We start from the raw sequence: 13,790 nt of genomic DNA on the forward strand, positions 1-13,790 counted from the left end.
TGACCAGGGATCAAAGCCACAACCTTAGCACAGTGGGATGACACTCTAACCAACTGAACTATACAGCCAGGGCTTCTAAGCACATTTTAATTTAAGGGCTTAAAAGGTGGAAATCTTTCTTATTTCTTTGGCCTTGGAGTAGCAGGAGAAAGATAAGTCATTTATATTAAATTGTGGCAACTGTTAAACCTTTTAAGCCTCATTTTCAGCAAATTTGGAAGCATTGAAGTTCACATTTATTTGCATGATTGTGATGAGCAGTGACCCTAAATATTGGCAGTTGTGATTTGACTAGGGAGCAAATCGTTTCTTTACAGCATATGAAACATCTATAACTTTAGGTGTCATTTAGAATTATATTTGTCTTACCTGAAATTTGGATTTGAATTTTATTTTAGTATAAATTTCTGTTATAAGTAGAAGTCAGACTAATGTGATAAATTAACCTTTAAAAAATAATACTTGCTTTAGGTGGGAGTTTTCTGCTATAACATTATTATTGAAAGTCAACATGTTACACTGTAAAGTGGCTACTAAACATTCTGTGTTTAACACATTTACTGTGTGGCACTCGTTCTATATAATGTGTTAATTCATTAAATTCCCTCATGAAACTGTGTATGTGGTAGGTACTGTTTTAACCCCCAGTTGACAGAGGATGAAACTAAGGTGGTATGTACAGAATGATTAAGTAACTGGCTCGAGGTCATATGTTAAGTTTTAAACAAGTTAAACAAAAAATACTTTATACTTATTGCTTATATGATAAAGTCTTTTAATTTTCAGTTTATCCCACTAGAATGTAAGCTCCTCGTGGGCAGGAACTTAATTTTGTTCTCTAACACTTGGAGTTGCTTTCTGGTATGTAGTAGATCACAGGAAGTACTTGAAAGATTTTTGTGATGGTGATATCAATTCATCAAGAGACTTGGCCTTGGAAATCTATTAAAATTGCTTAAGTTCTACACTGTTGTTTATTAGCAATAATGGTCATTTATTTTTATCACATCCAAATTAGCTTCAATATTGTGTGCTATTTTGCATATTTTATATATGTTATATCTTAAAACAGTTTACGTGATTAAAAATGTTTACTGAGGAGCTGTAGTTTCTATTCATGTCTTTTCCTTTTATGTGTTAGAAATGCATTGGAGCCCCAAGGGAACATAATAAAAATCAGGACTACCAGAGGTCCCACTGTATGTTGAGCTGAGTTGGAAAAGTGTAGAAAAGCAGTTTTGCAGCTCTTGTCACAAAAAAATGTAGTGCAGTGAAACCACAGTTCTTCAAAGTTTCATCCAAAAGAATTTGTTAACCTCCCTGGTTGTTAACAGTCATTAAGATAAATAATTAACACATCGTTTTTGTTATTTATTTTTAGAAATTACATTTCTATTATTAGACTGAAACAGAACTGTGAATACATTTTATAAAATAAGGCAAAACCAAACATTTTTTTGTAATTAATGTTAGGTGAACAACATCTCCTACCTTTATCCAGGAGATTCTCATTTAATTCTGAGATATGTATTCTCATTTTACAGGAATAAAATTGGGAGATGTTAAGTCACTTACCTGAATTAACACCACAAATAATTGGCAGAACTAGGATTCAGTTCACATCTAACACTAAAATGGGATTTTAAGTGGAATTTGAATCTTAAGTGGAATTTTGAATTAGTTTGTGAGAGCACAGGATTGTGGATAATTGAATTAAACTATGGAACTAATAAAGGATAATTGTTGTAAATGGTAAAATTAGGCTTTGAAAAATCTGTCTTTAATTCTCCATTTTCTTTTTATTTTTGGTTATCAGCAGGTAAAGACCCACTCTAGACTCTGTAGAATGCTTCCTTATGATGGATTTTGTTATAGTGATTGTATTTTCTTGAATACTTAAGTAAATTTTTCAAAGTGAAAGAAGACCCACTTTTCTCTCAATTATAATTTGGGGGTAATGAGGACAAAAATTAAGACAGGGATATAAAAATTAATAATTGTTTATTCAGCATTTTACTAACAAACACAGTTGGGCAATCTAAAAGGAAGCTTGCTTTTATTTTTAATTTATTGATTTTAGAAAGAAAGAGGAAGGGAGAGAGAAACATTAACTTGTTCCACTTATGCATTCATCGGTTGACTGTTGTATGTGCACTGATTGGAGATTGAACCCACAACCTTGGTGTATCAAGACACTAACCAATAGAGCTACCCAGCTGGGGCCTAAAAAGTCAGCTTTTTTGATTTCTGTTATCTCCTCCTCCCTTTCTTTAGACTTTAATCCTTTCCTTCAGTATCATCACATTTTGAGGTTATTTACTACTTTTCGGTTAAGGTGTATTGTGGGAAACAATAGAGAACTTTGAAAGCATTGATGATTTGCAAGATCTGATTATTCTTGTTTTACTTAGAAATCTCAGGAGAAATGGAAGTCTGTAGTTATACTTTGTGGCTTCTTGTAAATTGGTCTGATGCCTCTGATTTTCATTTTAACATCAGTTGCTGTGCATAATGGACAAAATATTTTACCATTGCTAAAATTGTACATTTAATCCTCTACCACAAATACCAGGGTGATAATGATTTTTTTTTTTTAGGGCACAGGAAAAAATTTCCAATTATGCATATTTATAATTAATTTTAAGTTTGGGGTAAAACTATCTTCAGATAAATATAAAATAGTACTTTAGTCCCAAGTATTAAAAAAGATTAAATAAACCAGTACTAATTAGAATGTTTAATTTTAAAATGCATAGTTTTTTATCCTGTGTTCTTATTGAAAGAAAATTAATTAGAGGTTATGAAATTTTTTAAATTTAGGTTTTAAGTTGTATGTTTTTCTGGACTGAAACTGTTTAGTACAGAAAAAGAGTAAAAGTAGTATCTTCTATTAGAGTAGGTAGAGGAAGCAAGTTTAAGAAGATAGGTGCAAAAGTAAAATTTTACTCTTGAAATCTTTTGAGGCTTTCTTTCATAAGAGTAGATACGCTGTGTTACTTAGGTAAAAATATGAAATTCTAACCAAAAAAAAACCACCACATAATATACCAAGTCTTTACCTTTTTAAAATTTGAGAAAAGAGGAGGATAATCTACGAGGAATATAGACCTGTAAGATACTAGTATAGGTCAGAAAATATAAATAGAGAGCCATTTGCAGACAAGTACTTGTGAACATTAATGTGAATCCCACTGGAGGGTTTTCTGAATCACTGTTGACTTGAACACATTGAGAGATTGAAGTGATACTGTAGATAAGAAAGTACTTTGAGAAGTAAGGTAAAGTCTAAAATAAATAGATGTATGTAAATTTAAAATAAAAATCTATTTTGAAAGTAGGTCGTTGCCATTGAAGTAAACTAAGTAGAAAAACAAATTGAAGAAGGCAGTAGACGATACTAGTGAGGCATTTAGGCTTCAGTAATTTTTGTGGAAAAGGGAAGTTAATGACATGCTTAGAGCTTTCACATCTGGGTGTATAGTGTAGTATTTTGGTTAACCTAAACATTTAGAGTTGTTGTGTTTTGTTCAAATGAGAGCTTATGGCCTAAATGCCTTTTATTGACCCTGAATTTTCTGTTTACATGGATAGAACCCATGTAACCTAGAGGTATAGTATCAGTGTTCATTTACAAATGAATTGATTTATCACTTTGGAACTAACATACATGAAGTTGGCAAATATAAAATAAGTGTCTACTCTTTTTCTCTAAGCATTCCTATTCAACAAGCCATTGTACTATTGTTCATAGTGGTTTTATTTCATTAAAAACATTAAGGTGAAACATGTTAGTCTTTTTTTGTGTTTTAAATATTCTTAAAACTGGCTAATTAAGTGTAGAAAAACACAGACTCTTATTTTTACTAGAGCAGATAACCAAGCTAATGAAAGAGTGGGTTTCAAAAATTTTTATAGGTAATACTTTATAATAGGCTTTTTTTCTTGCTGATATAACTAACATTTATTTTCTGTTTATTTTTAAGACGAGCAAAAATCAAATTAAAGTAGATCTTGTAGATGAGAATTTTACAGAATTAAGAGGAGAAATAGCAGGACCTCCAGACACACCATATGAAGGCAAGTACTTTTTTCTGTATCAAAATATTGTGGGTATTAGAACTTGTCTGAACCATTAAATCAGAATAACCTGAAGCATCTATTATAAATTACATAGAAGGTTAACTTCATTTGGCTTAGGATATACAGCAGTTTTTAAATAATTAAAATAGATACTTATCTAGACTGATTTTTCTTAATGAATTTTAGCTAATTTTTTTCTTTTCCCAAAATAGATTTAGTAGAGCCAAGTTACAGGTTATATAGGTTAGAATTTAATAGTATAAAACATATCTGTTAAGCCTCTAACTTACATGGACTATATATACTTTCAGTTACCCTTCATATGGTATATATAACAAGTCTTGCCTTAAATTTCTGACTGATAAAAATATTGAATTTTTTTTTAAGTTCCTCTCCCCTGTTTGTCATTTAGCATTTCATTCACTCATATGTCTTCATATAGGCTGTGTATTTGAAATATTTAATTTTAAAAAAATTCAGAAAAGCTTTGAGTGATTGTTTTAAGACATAGAAAAGAAAGGAGGAAGCCTTGCTGAACTCAGCATTCACAAAACTAAGTCTCTAGCTACTTCAGACCATGGAATCGGGTGGTAAGATACAGAAAGAAGTTTTATAGCTTTTTATTTCCTCATTAGGCAATCTTTAGTAATACAAGTTTGGTTTAGGTAGCATAACAAAGGTTCTCACATATAATAGGCATTCAAATATTTGTTTAATAGAAATCATGTAACAATTTATATTAGTAGCATTTATTGAGGTTTTACTTATTAGAGCTGTACATGTGTTTTCTCATTCAATTCTTACAACATATTTTATGAGGTAAGTATAGTTGTCACTTTCATAGATTAACCTTAAACTCAGAGAAGTTAAGTAACTTATCTAAGGTCAAACATCTTAAGTGGCGTAGCTGGAATTTCAGTCTCAGCCTTTGACTTCAAAGCCTGTGTTTATCATTACTTTGTGCTTTTGAATGAATCAGGATTTACTGAATGGTAGATGTGATGGTTATACTTATTTTGAATGTGGTGGTTCTGTAATTCTATAATGAATAGTTACCTTAAACTTGCACAAGAATCCTATATTCTAGAATATGTTCCTGTTTTTATTCCAAATTTTAAAGACCCCAAAATGTCTTTAGTAATATTAAATAAAATGTTATTTTCTGTTTTATAGTTCATATGAGCCATTTTTAGCTATCATTTAGTTTTTTATGTTAGTTGTTGAGTGCCTCCTGTATTCCATTATGAAAGCTGTTCATTTAGTCCTTTTGACAGTCATTAGATGGACAATAGATTTTTTAGATATCTTATAAAAATCAGGTTCTTGTCTTAATAACAGGTATTATACATAATGATATACAGTTGGCCCTATTTATCTGCAGGTTCTGAACCTGTGGGTTCAATCAACCTTACATGAAAGTATTTTGAGAACAAATGTTACATTGTAATGTCTGCTGTGTAGTTAGATGTATGATGGTTGTGTCTGTACTGAAACGTACAGATTTTTTTTTGTCATTATTCCCTGAACAATCAATACAGTGTAACAACTATTTACCTAACATTTACATTGTATTAGGTATTATAAGTAATCTAGGGATGATTTAAAGCATAAGGGAGGATATATATATGTTATATTGCAAATACTATCCCATTTTATTTAAGGGACCCAAGCATCTGCAGATTCTGGTATCCATGGGGGTTGGAGGTAGGAGGTGTCTATGTCCTGGAACCAATCCCTTGTGGATATTGAGGGACAGCTGTACTAGCTTCTTCCTGAAAGCAGGCATTATTGTAAATACTTCCTGAATTATTTTTTAGGTTGTTTAGATGTATTTTAAAAGACAGTAGGGCAGAAGCATTATTATTTTGGAGCTCTTTCAGCAAATTGATACATATAAACAAGGTACCTCCTGAACTAAAATAAGCAGAATGTTTATTATCTTCTTGGCAGCCCTTAAGAGAGGGTGATATTTTTTTTTTCTTTAAGATTTATTTATTTACTTTTAGAGAGGGGGCAGGAGGGAGAGAGGGAGAGAAATATCAATGTGTGGTTGCCTCTTGAGCATCCCCTGCAGGGGACCTGGCCTGCAACCCAGGCATGTGCCCTGGCTGGTAATTGAACCAGCGACCATTTGGTTCTCAGGCCAGCATTCAATGCACTGAGCCACACCAGCCAGGGTAAAAAATAGGTAGATAATTTTAAAATTGGAACATATACACTATTTGTAAGATGATTAAGTTATACATGCTATATCTTTTGCTAATTAAAAACAAGTTTGGTGGGTTTTAAGTGCTTATTTCTACTGCTGCCACTGTATGAGGCATTAATGTCTGATAAGATTAGTTTTAATATGTTTGGGGGGGTATGTATTTGAGATGGATTAATTTACATTGTATTCTTTTTATCATAAAACTATTGAAGAGAAGCTACTTTTTTAAAAATGTAAACATGCATAAATATTTGATAATATTTGTTACAGGGCTCTTGCTAGTTTTCACATCTTTTTGTTTTTGTTTTTGTTTTTGTTTTTGTTTTTGTTTTTGTTTTTGTCTTTTTCCCCAAATCTCATTGAGAAGTAGAATACCCATGGAAAAATTATTTTATTGCACGTTACTTGATTCTCTTGTTTTCTGTCATAATTGCTTATTGAGAAAGGAACAATTTAATTCTTAATTCTTTTTCCTAAGAACTGTTTTGAGTTTATGAAATTGTTGATATTTTTAAAAATCTCATCCCTTTGTATTAAGCTAAAAATTATAAAATTTTAATTAAAAGCTATTATTCAAGAAATAAATGTTTTACAGGGAAAACTGTTATAATATAAATAATGTAGTCATAAAGCTCCCTTAGTTTTGTTGCTGTCATATATATCAAATAATGCTATGGTTGTTATATATTCAAAGTTACCAGATAGTAATTCAAGACAGGGCATATTAATAGCATATGGAGTAGAAATAGGATTGGGGGAACTCTAGGGTTCAGCACTATTTATATCAGGGTTCTCATACTACTCCTGATAGATTGTTCTTGAACATTCAAGAAGGAAGAACTTTATATGAAAGATTATAGAGACATTAATCTGAACTTAATCAGAAAAAATATGGTTCTTAGCTAGGAAAAAGAACCTACATATTTCTCAGACCAAATTTATTATGCCTATATTTGAAGCTAACATTTATAACTGAACCTAAAGAGTTACCTCTATATTCACAAAATTTCTTCAGGTACTTGTCTTTTATCTGTCTTATTTTTTGTTCCTTTTGTTTTCACTACTTTTCTTTATATTTCACTGCTCACATACATGCTGTGATTCGGGCATCTAGTTCAAATCATGCATCAGTCACTTCGGGATTCTATTAAAAAGAATTAGGAAGAAAAGAAGAAGTGGAAACAAAAATGGCCTGAAGAAAGTGGTACCCAGCAAACTGCTCTTTGTTTTTCTCCCAGATCCACATTCATCTATCTCTTGCTAACATTGGAAGAGGAGGATTGAGAGAATTCAGGATTTACTGAGAGTTGAATGTATGGAATTTTGAAGTGAATATTGCTCCTAGCACATAGTTTTTATTTTGTTTTTATTATGGAAATTTTCAGATATATGTAGAAGGCAAATAGTATAATGAATTTTCCATGTAATCATTGGCCAGTTTGAAAGACAGTCACCTCACGACCAGTCTTTCATCTGATCATTCCTTCATTATTTTGATGCAAGTCCCAGGCATAGTTTCATATGTAAATATTTTGGTAGCACAGTTTTATTTGGTTATATTTTAGAATAGTGAATATTCTCTGTTAATGACTCATTACAATTTTAGAATTGGAAGTTTCCTTAGAGTTAAGATTCAAATCCAGCTTCTCATCCAGTGCAAGCCTTACCCCTTTAGACCTTCTTGAGAGGCAGTTATCCTTCCAGGTATAGGAAGCTAGATAAACTTATAAAATATATGAATATAGCTGCTAGTTCCTCAAAATAACTTCAAAACAGAATGTTGCCCTCTATTTATACATTTTGGTTAAAACAGTCTCTTTTTTTTTTTTTTAAGATTTTTTATTTATTTATCTTTAGAGGGGAAGGGAAGGAGAGGAAGAGAAATATCAATGTATGGTTGCCTCTCATGCGTCAGCTGCTGGGAACTGGCCTACAACCCAGGCATGTGCCCAGACTGGGAATTGAACCGAGATCTTTTGGTTCGCAGACCCGCGGTCAATCCACTTAGCTACACCAGCCAGGACAGAACAATCTCTTCATAAAGTTTTGTATTTTGTATACCTGTTAGATGCAGAGAATAGTTTTGTCTTTAGACCAGAGTTGTTAGGTTTGCCTTTTAAAATTTTAACAAGTAGTGTTGGCATTTAATTTAGGGAACAAGTTAAAAGTTTGGGACATTTTTGCACTTGAGAGAACCTGCTAGAAGTAGATTTTTTTTTTTAGCTTAGAGCATAATCTGTATATCTTCTTCCTTTGCACCATCTATGCCTTTATACCTCTCTGCTTTCTTTTTGTTTTTCTTTTTTTTCCTTTGCTTTTTTCCCTCCTGTTACTTAGCAACTCTTGTCAGTGTGGTGTAGAGGAAATAACAGGAGACAGAATCTATACTACTTAATTATCCCAATGAAATCTTTGGCATTGGACTGTCTAGATTTAATGTATTTATCTATGTCTAGTCCTGTTACTCACTCATAAGCTAATACAGTTGTATAAAATGGGTATTCTGTATGCTTTAAGTAATCTTTAAATGAAAAGTTAGTGCTTCTGATTATTCCTGTTTAGGTTGCAACTTTAAAGTGAGTTTGTTGTAATTGTACATAAAGTACATGTTTTGAAAACTTTTATCACTATATTTGGCTTTACATATTTGATTTGAGATGAGCAGCATTCTTAACTTTCTGTTTTTCCCTTTTTTAGGAGGAAGATACCAACTAGAGATAAAAATACCAGAAACATATCCATTTAATCCCCCTAAGGTATTGTAAGCCTATTTTCATGCATGAACTTCTGAAATACTTCTCTCGGTCCATTTAATTAATATGTGCTTTAGTGCCTATTAAAATTACAGTGTTTTGAGGTGTTGATATGTAATTTAGTGTGGACAGATTTCAGGTGAAGAAAAATGATTTGCTTCTAGAATTATGAAAAGCAAGCTTACTCGAGGCAGCTAATTCTGGCTCTAGAGGGGAATAATAGGATGTGCATCTGACAGTGGTTTAAATTCTAAGTCTGGAAAAACTTGGAGTGTTCCTAGATGTAGAAAACTCTTACACAAATTCTTACTTTCCTCAAAGAAGTACATTTTTTAGGGAAGAGTGTATTCTGAATTTTTTCAACAATTATTTGAGTGCTACATGGCAATATACCAATAAACAAGATTTACATTGCTCTTGTTTTCATGGAACCCGAATTCTAGCAGGAAAAAAAAATAATGAACAAATAATTGCAACTGTGATACATGTTAAAAGAGGAAATAGAATGCTCTAGAATCGTATAACAAAGAGAACTAAAACTTATTTTTGACTAAACAGCTTTTATGTCTTTACTTTTGCTGTCCTCTTTAGTTTAGGCGTTTAATTTTATTACTTCCCAGTTTTGTCTATTATTTATCACCCTTTATCTTTGTTACAGCTGTTCTGTAAATCTTCCTAAAGTACCATTTCAATCATGTTTTTTTTTTCTTTCTTGTTAATAAAGTCTGAACTCCTTAGCTGAGCATTTAAACTTCCTATCACCTGACCTCAGTCTTCTTTTCCATCCTAATTTTTGCCATCCTCATCTACAATATGGGACTCATTTGTCAGCCTAGATTATTTGCTCTTTGTAGATGTTGCTTATTCTTTCACACTCTTCTATCATTTTCTCTTGAATCATTGTCTCTGTCATTTAAAATTCTACTTTTCATTTGAGGTCTATGTAAGTATCATGCCCTCTATTAAGCTGTGCCCATCAGATTGTCTCTCCTGCTCTCAGTAGCATATTATATCATTTATATAGTACCAAAACAAATACAGAATCAATTAATGTATTATTTGGGGCTGTATATCTTTCACTTGCTTTTATGCTCCTGAGTTGAAGGACCATGTCTATACCAAGAACAAGAACAGTCAACCAGAGTTTAAATCTTTCTTCTGCTATTTAACTGTGATTTTTAAGGAAGGTACCTGCTGTGTACCTCAGTTTCCTCATCTATAAAGTGCTGTCATAGGATTGTAAAGATTAAAGGAGTTAATCCATGTAAAGAACTATATTTAAATAATTCGTAGAAACATTTTTTCATGTTTTTAACACCTCTGAGATCAGGATGTATCTTTCAATGCATGGTATGTCATAATTTAATTGGCAAAATGTTTTTATTTTTCTTAAAGTGTACATAAAATAATTGTTTTTTGAATAATTGGTGATACCTGAGATTTAATGAAATAATAATACTTAGAACAGTGTCTGCATACAGTAAGCACTCAGAAATATTAGCTAGCTTTAATCAACGACTACCACCCTAAGTGGCCCTTTTTTAAGTCATCTGCTAATTATGTTCTGTAACATTATTTTAAGATACAGTAGCATTAACACTTAAATGTCCTCTGTAAATTGAATTCTTATACATTGCTTGTGGGAATGTATAATGTTGAAGGTACTTTGGGAAATGATTTGTTTGAAATGGCAAATGTAGAGTTAACCTTTTTTGCCTTACTAGTTCTACTTCTAGGTTTCTGTTCACTAGAAATACAAACAAATGTTCACAACAACTTGTACAAAAATGTTTGTACCATTACTGTTCATAATACCAAAAAGTGCAAGCAACCTAAATGTCCAACAACTGTGAATGGATAAATCAAATGTGGTATATCCGTATCATGGAATATTATTTGGTTATAAAAATGAATGAAGTACTGAGGTAGTACAAGGAAGATACAGCTTTGAAAGCAGAATGCTGAATGAAAGAAGCCATACATTGTATGATTTCATTTATATGAAATGGAAGAATGAAATTCATAGAGATAGAAATAAATTGGTTGTTTAATACTTGGGTGTGTAGGACTAGGGAGTGGCTGCTGACAGTGACGTGGTTTCTTTTTGGTGTGATGATAATGGTCAAAAATTAGATTGTAGTGATGGTTGCAAAACTCTGTGGATATACTAAAATCCATGAGGGTGTGCACTTAAATGGTCTCAAGTAAAAGTGTTTAATTGTGAACCTCTAAAGCCTTTACTGTAGCTTCAAAGTGATTGCATAGTCCTGGCTCTGTTTTAGGCACTATTTTAGGCATTATTTCATTTAATCTTTGAAATCATTGTTTTATTAGCTCTGAGGACCACTCCTATTCTTTAGTTCAAAGAGAAAAATAGACTCAATGTGAGAACTAAGGTCTGTCTGATGTTTTGCTACTAACTCCTGTTGTTCTGCAGGCCACTATTATTTCAGCCATTCTGTATTGAGGTAGCTTCAAGATTTAGAAGGATCTTCCTTTAGTCAACCTAAATTTGTTTCCCTCTGGCTTCATTCAGTTGTACAGTAAATGGAATTTAGTATTTTAAATACGGTAGTTATTCCATTTATGCCGTTAAGCTTTTGCAGTAAATGTTAATGAACATATGATAAATATGTTCTAGATATGTATATATTGATTTGAAATGTTTACTAATTGGTAAATATAATGGAAAGAATGGGGAATATTTATACATTTCATGCCAAATTGTATTTATATATGTTTAATATGGCAGCTCCTGTTTAATTTTAAGCTTTATGGGGTAAAAGTATTGAAGTTAGTTGGTTATATTCTCTTTTCACTATTGGGCAGCTAAAACTGCACAAAATTGAAAACTTACATTGATTTGTCTTAACTTGGTCTCAGAGTATTTTCTGTTTATTATTCTGCAATGAATTATTGACTTAAAGAGCAGGAGTTTTACTTCTAGATGGAGACTGTATATCTTTCAATCAGTTGAATATAGTTTGGAAGGAATTTGATTGCATACATATAGTCACCTATTTTTAGAGTAAATTGTAATAGGTATTATATTAAAGAAAAACCCATTAAATTAGGAAAACTGGAGCTCAATGATTTGTCCAGTTATGTATTGGAGATTGTGTTGTAAAATTTTCCTCTTTATCCTTGGTGTTATAAACATACTTTTCTATGTTTATGTTTTCTATGTCAAGTTGAATGTAAGTACCAGTGCTAATGACTTTTAATGAGTGTGTTCATCTGCTCATGCATGTTTAAAAAAAATAGCATTTCCTTTTGTACAGTAAGTTAAAGATGGTTTAATATTGTAATATTCTTGAGTTCCAAGTTTGGAACTGGAAATTCTCAATGGAAATATGCACTTACTTTTTACTGTGAAATAATTGCCAATGTCATCTATATGCCAATAACTAAGAATAGGCCCCTTTTATTTTGGTCAGGTAACACTGTGTGCCTAGTGTTAAGATTTTTGAGTGCTCCTCAAGTTAATGAATATTAAGAAGTTACCCAAGTGATGCTAGTATTAATTTCAATTGTGAAAGTAGAGAGTTGAGTTGTTGTCAGTAAATGTTTTGATAATTTAAACCATTCTGTATCGGTTTTGTAATCAAATTACTTAACTCTTATACTTCATCCCTTCCAACTTCCTTTGATTCTACATTTTTGTTGATGCAGGACAGGGATGGAATGTGAATTAGGTATGGAACAATAGGACATAATTCAGGAATACACGTGGGTACCACTAGTGATGTTAAGGCTTTAAGATAGAGAAAGAAGTGAAATAAGTAAGGAGAAAATTGATGATAAAGAATATAACAAAGAAGAGAGGAATAGGAGATAGAGTGATAGACCCCATAAGAACTACTTATAAGAGCTACATTTATTTATTATTTTTTATTGAATTTATTGGGGGAACATTGGTTAATAAAATTATATAGGTTTCAGGTGTATAATTCTATAATACATGCTCTGTGTATAGTATTGTGTGTTCAACCACCCCAAGTCTAAAGTTGCATTTTTACTGGTGGATAATGGAATATCCTCCTGAAAATCAAATTCCTTATTAGATCATCTGCTAAAGTTATTTATTCCTAATTGTGTAGTACAGAGTAAGAAATAGTTTAATAATTTTCTTGGCCTGCATGAATATGTGTATTTGTTTTCATGTGGTGTCCAGATAAAATCATGTATTGAAAACTTCTTTAAAAAGAAGGATACAGTTCACATAGCCTTAGATCACCTCCCTAAACCATAAATCTTTTGACATCATAAGTGATAATTTAAAATTCTGTTTTCCAATCCATTTGAAAATATTGAACCAACTTTTGCTCTAAAGTCACAAAAAGTTGTGTTTTCTGAGTTATTAAAATTCTGACAATTATTTTTGGAATTCAATGAATGGTAAAAATTAAGGTGTGAATAGTTATAGCTGTTACGAAGAAATGTTTGTTGTACATAAACTCTCTATTGCCTGTCTTACTTGACCTTTACTATATTTGCGAGGGACAATGTTTGGTCCAAAATAATGGGTTTGTCATAATGTTAATTGCATATTTATTCAATACGAAGTACTTTAGATATTTGTGATGCTCTAGTAAGCAGGGTAAATACTGGCTTTTCAGGAAAAACCACACCATTAAAAGATTATAGAAGTGTAATTAATACTGTGATGCAAGAAAGTACAGGGTGCTATGGGAACAGATCTGGAAAAAGTGATGTGGAAGCTGAAACTTGAAAGATAAGTTTAAGTT

At 31.7% G+C, this 13,790-nt stretch overlaps 1 protein-coding gene across 2 annotated transcripts in view; it reads left to right on the top strand.

Moving 5' to 3' along the window:
* The window catches only part of UBE2K (ubiquitin conjugating enzyme E2 K), a 55,249-nt gene that overhangs the window by 26,411 nt on the left and 15,048 nt on the right, over window positions 1-13,790 (top strand). Inside the window, exons 2-3 of one of the 2 annotated variants that reach the window (XM_045834237.1) lie at window positions 3,984-4,077; window positions 8,987-9,045. In XM_045834237.1, coding sequence (XP_045690193.1) covers window positions 3,984-4,077; window positions 8,987-9,045 — 153 coding nt within the window. The remainder of the gene's footprint in view (window positions 1-3,983; window positions 4,078-8,986; window positions 9,046-13,790) is intronic. The other variant, XM_045834238.1, reaches the window with a different exon arrangement.

Source organism: Phyllostomus hastatus, unplaced genomic scaffold (genome assembly GCF_019186645.2).
Source record: "Phyllostomus hastatus isolate PE091 unplaced genomic scaffold, TTU_PhHast_1.1 phas_contig_196, whole genome shotgun sequence".
Lineage (NCBI taxonomy): Eukaryota > Metazoa > Chordata > Mammalia > Chiroptera > Phyllostomidae > Phyllostomus > Phyllostomus hastatus.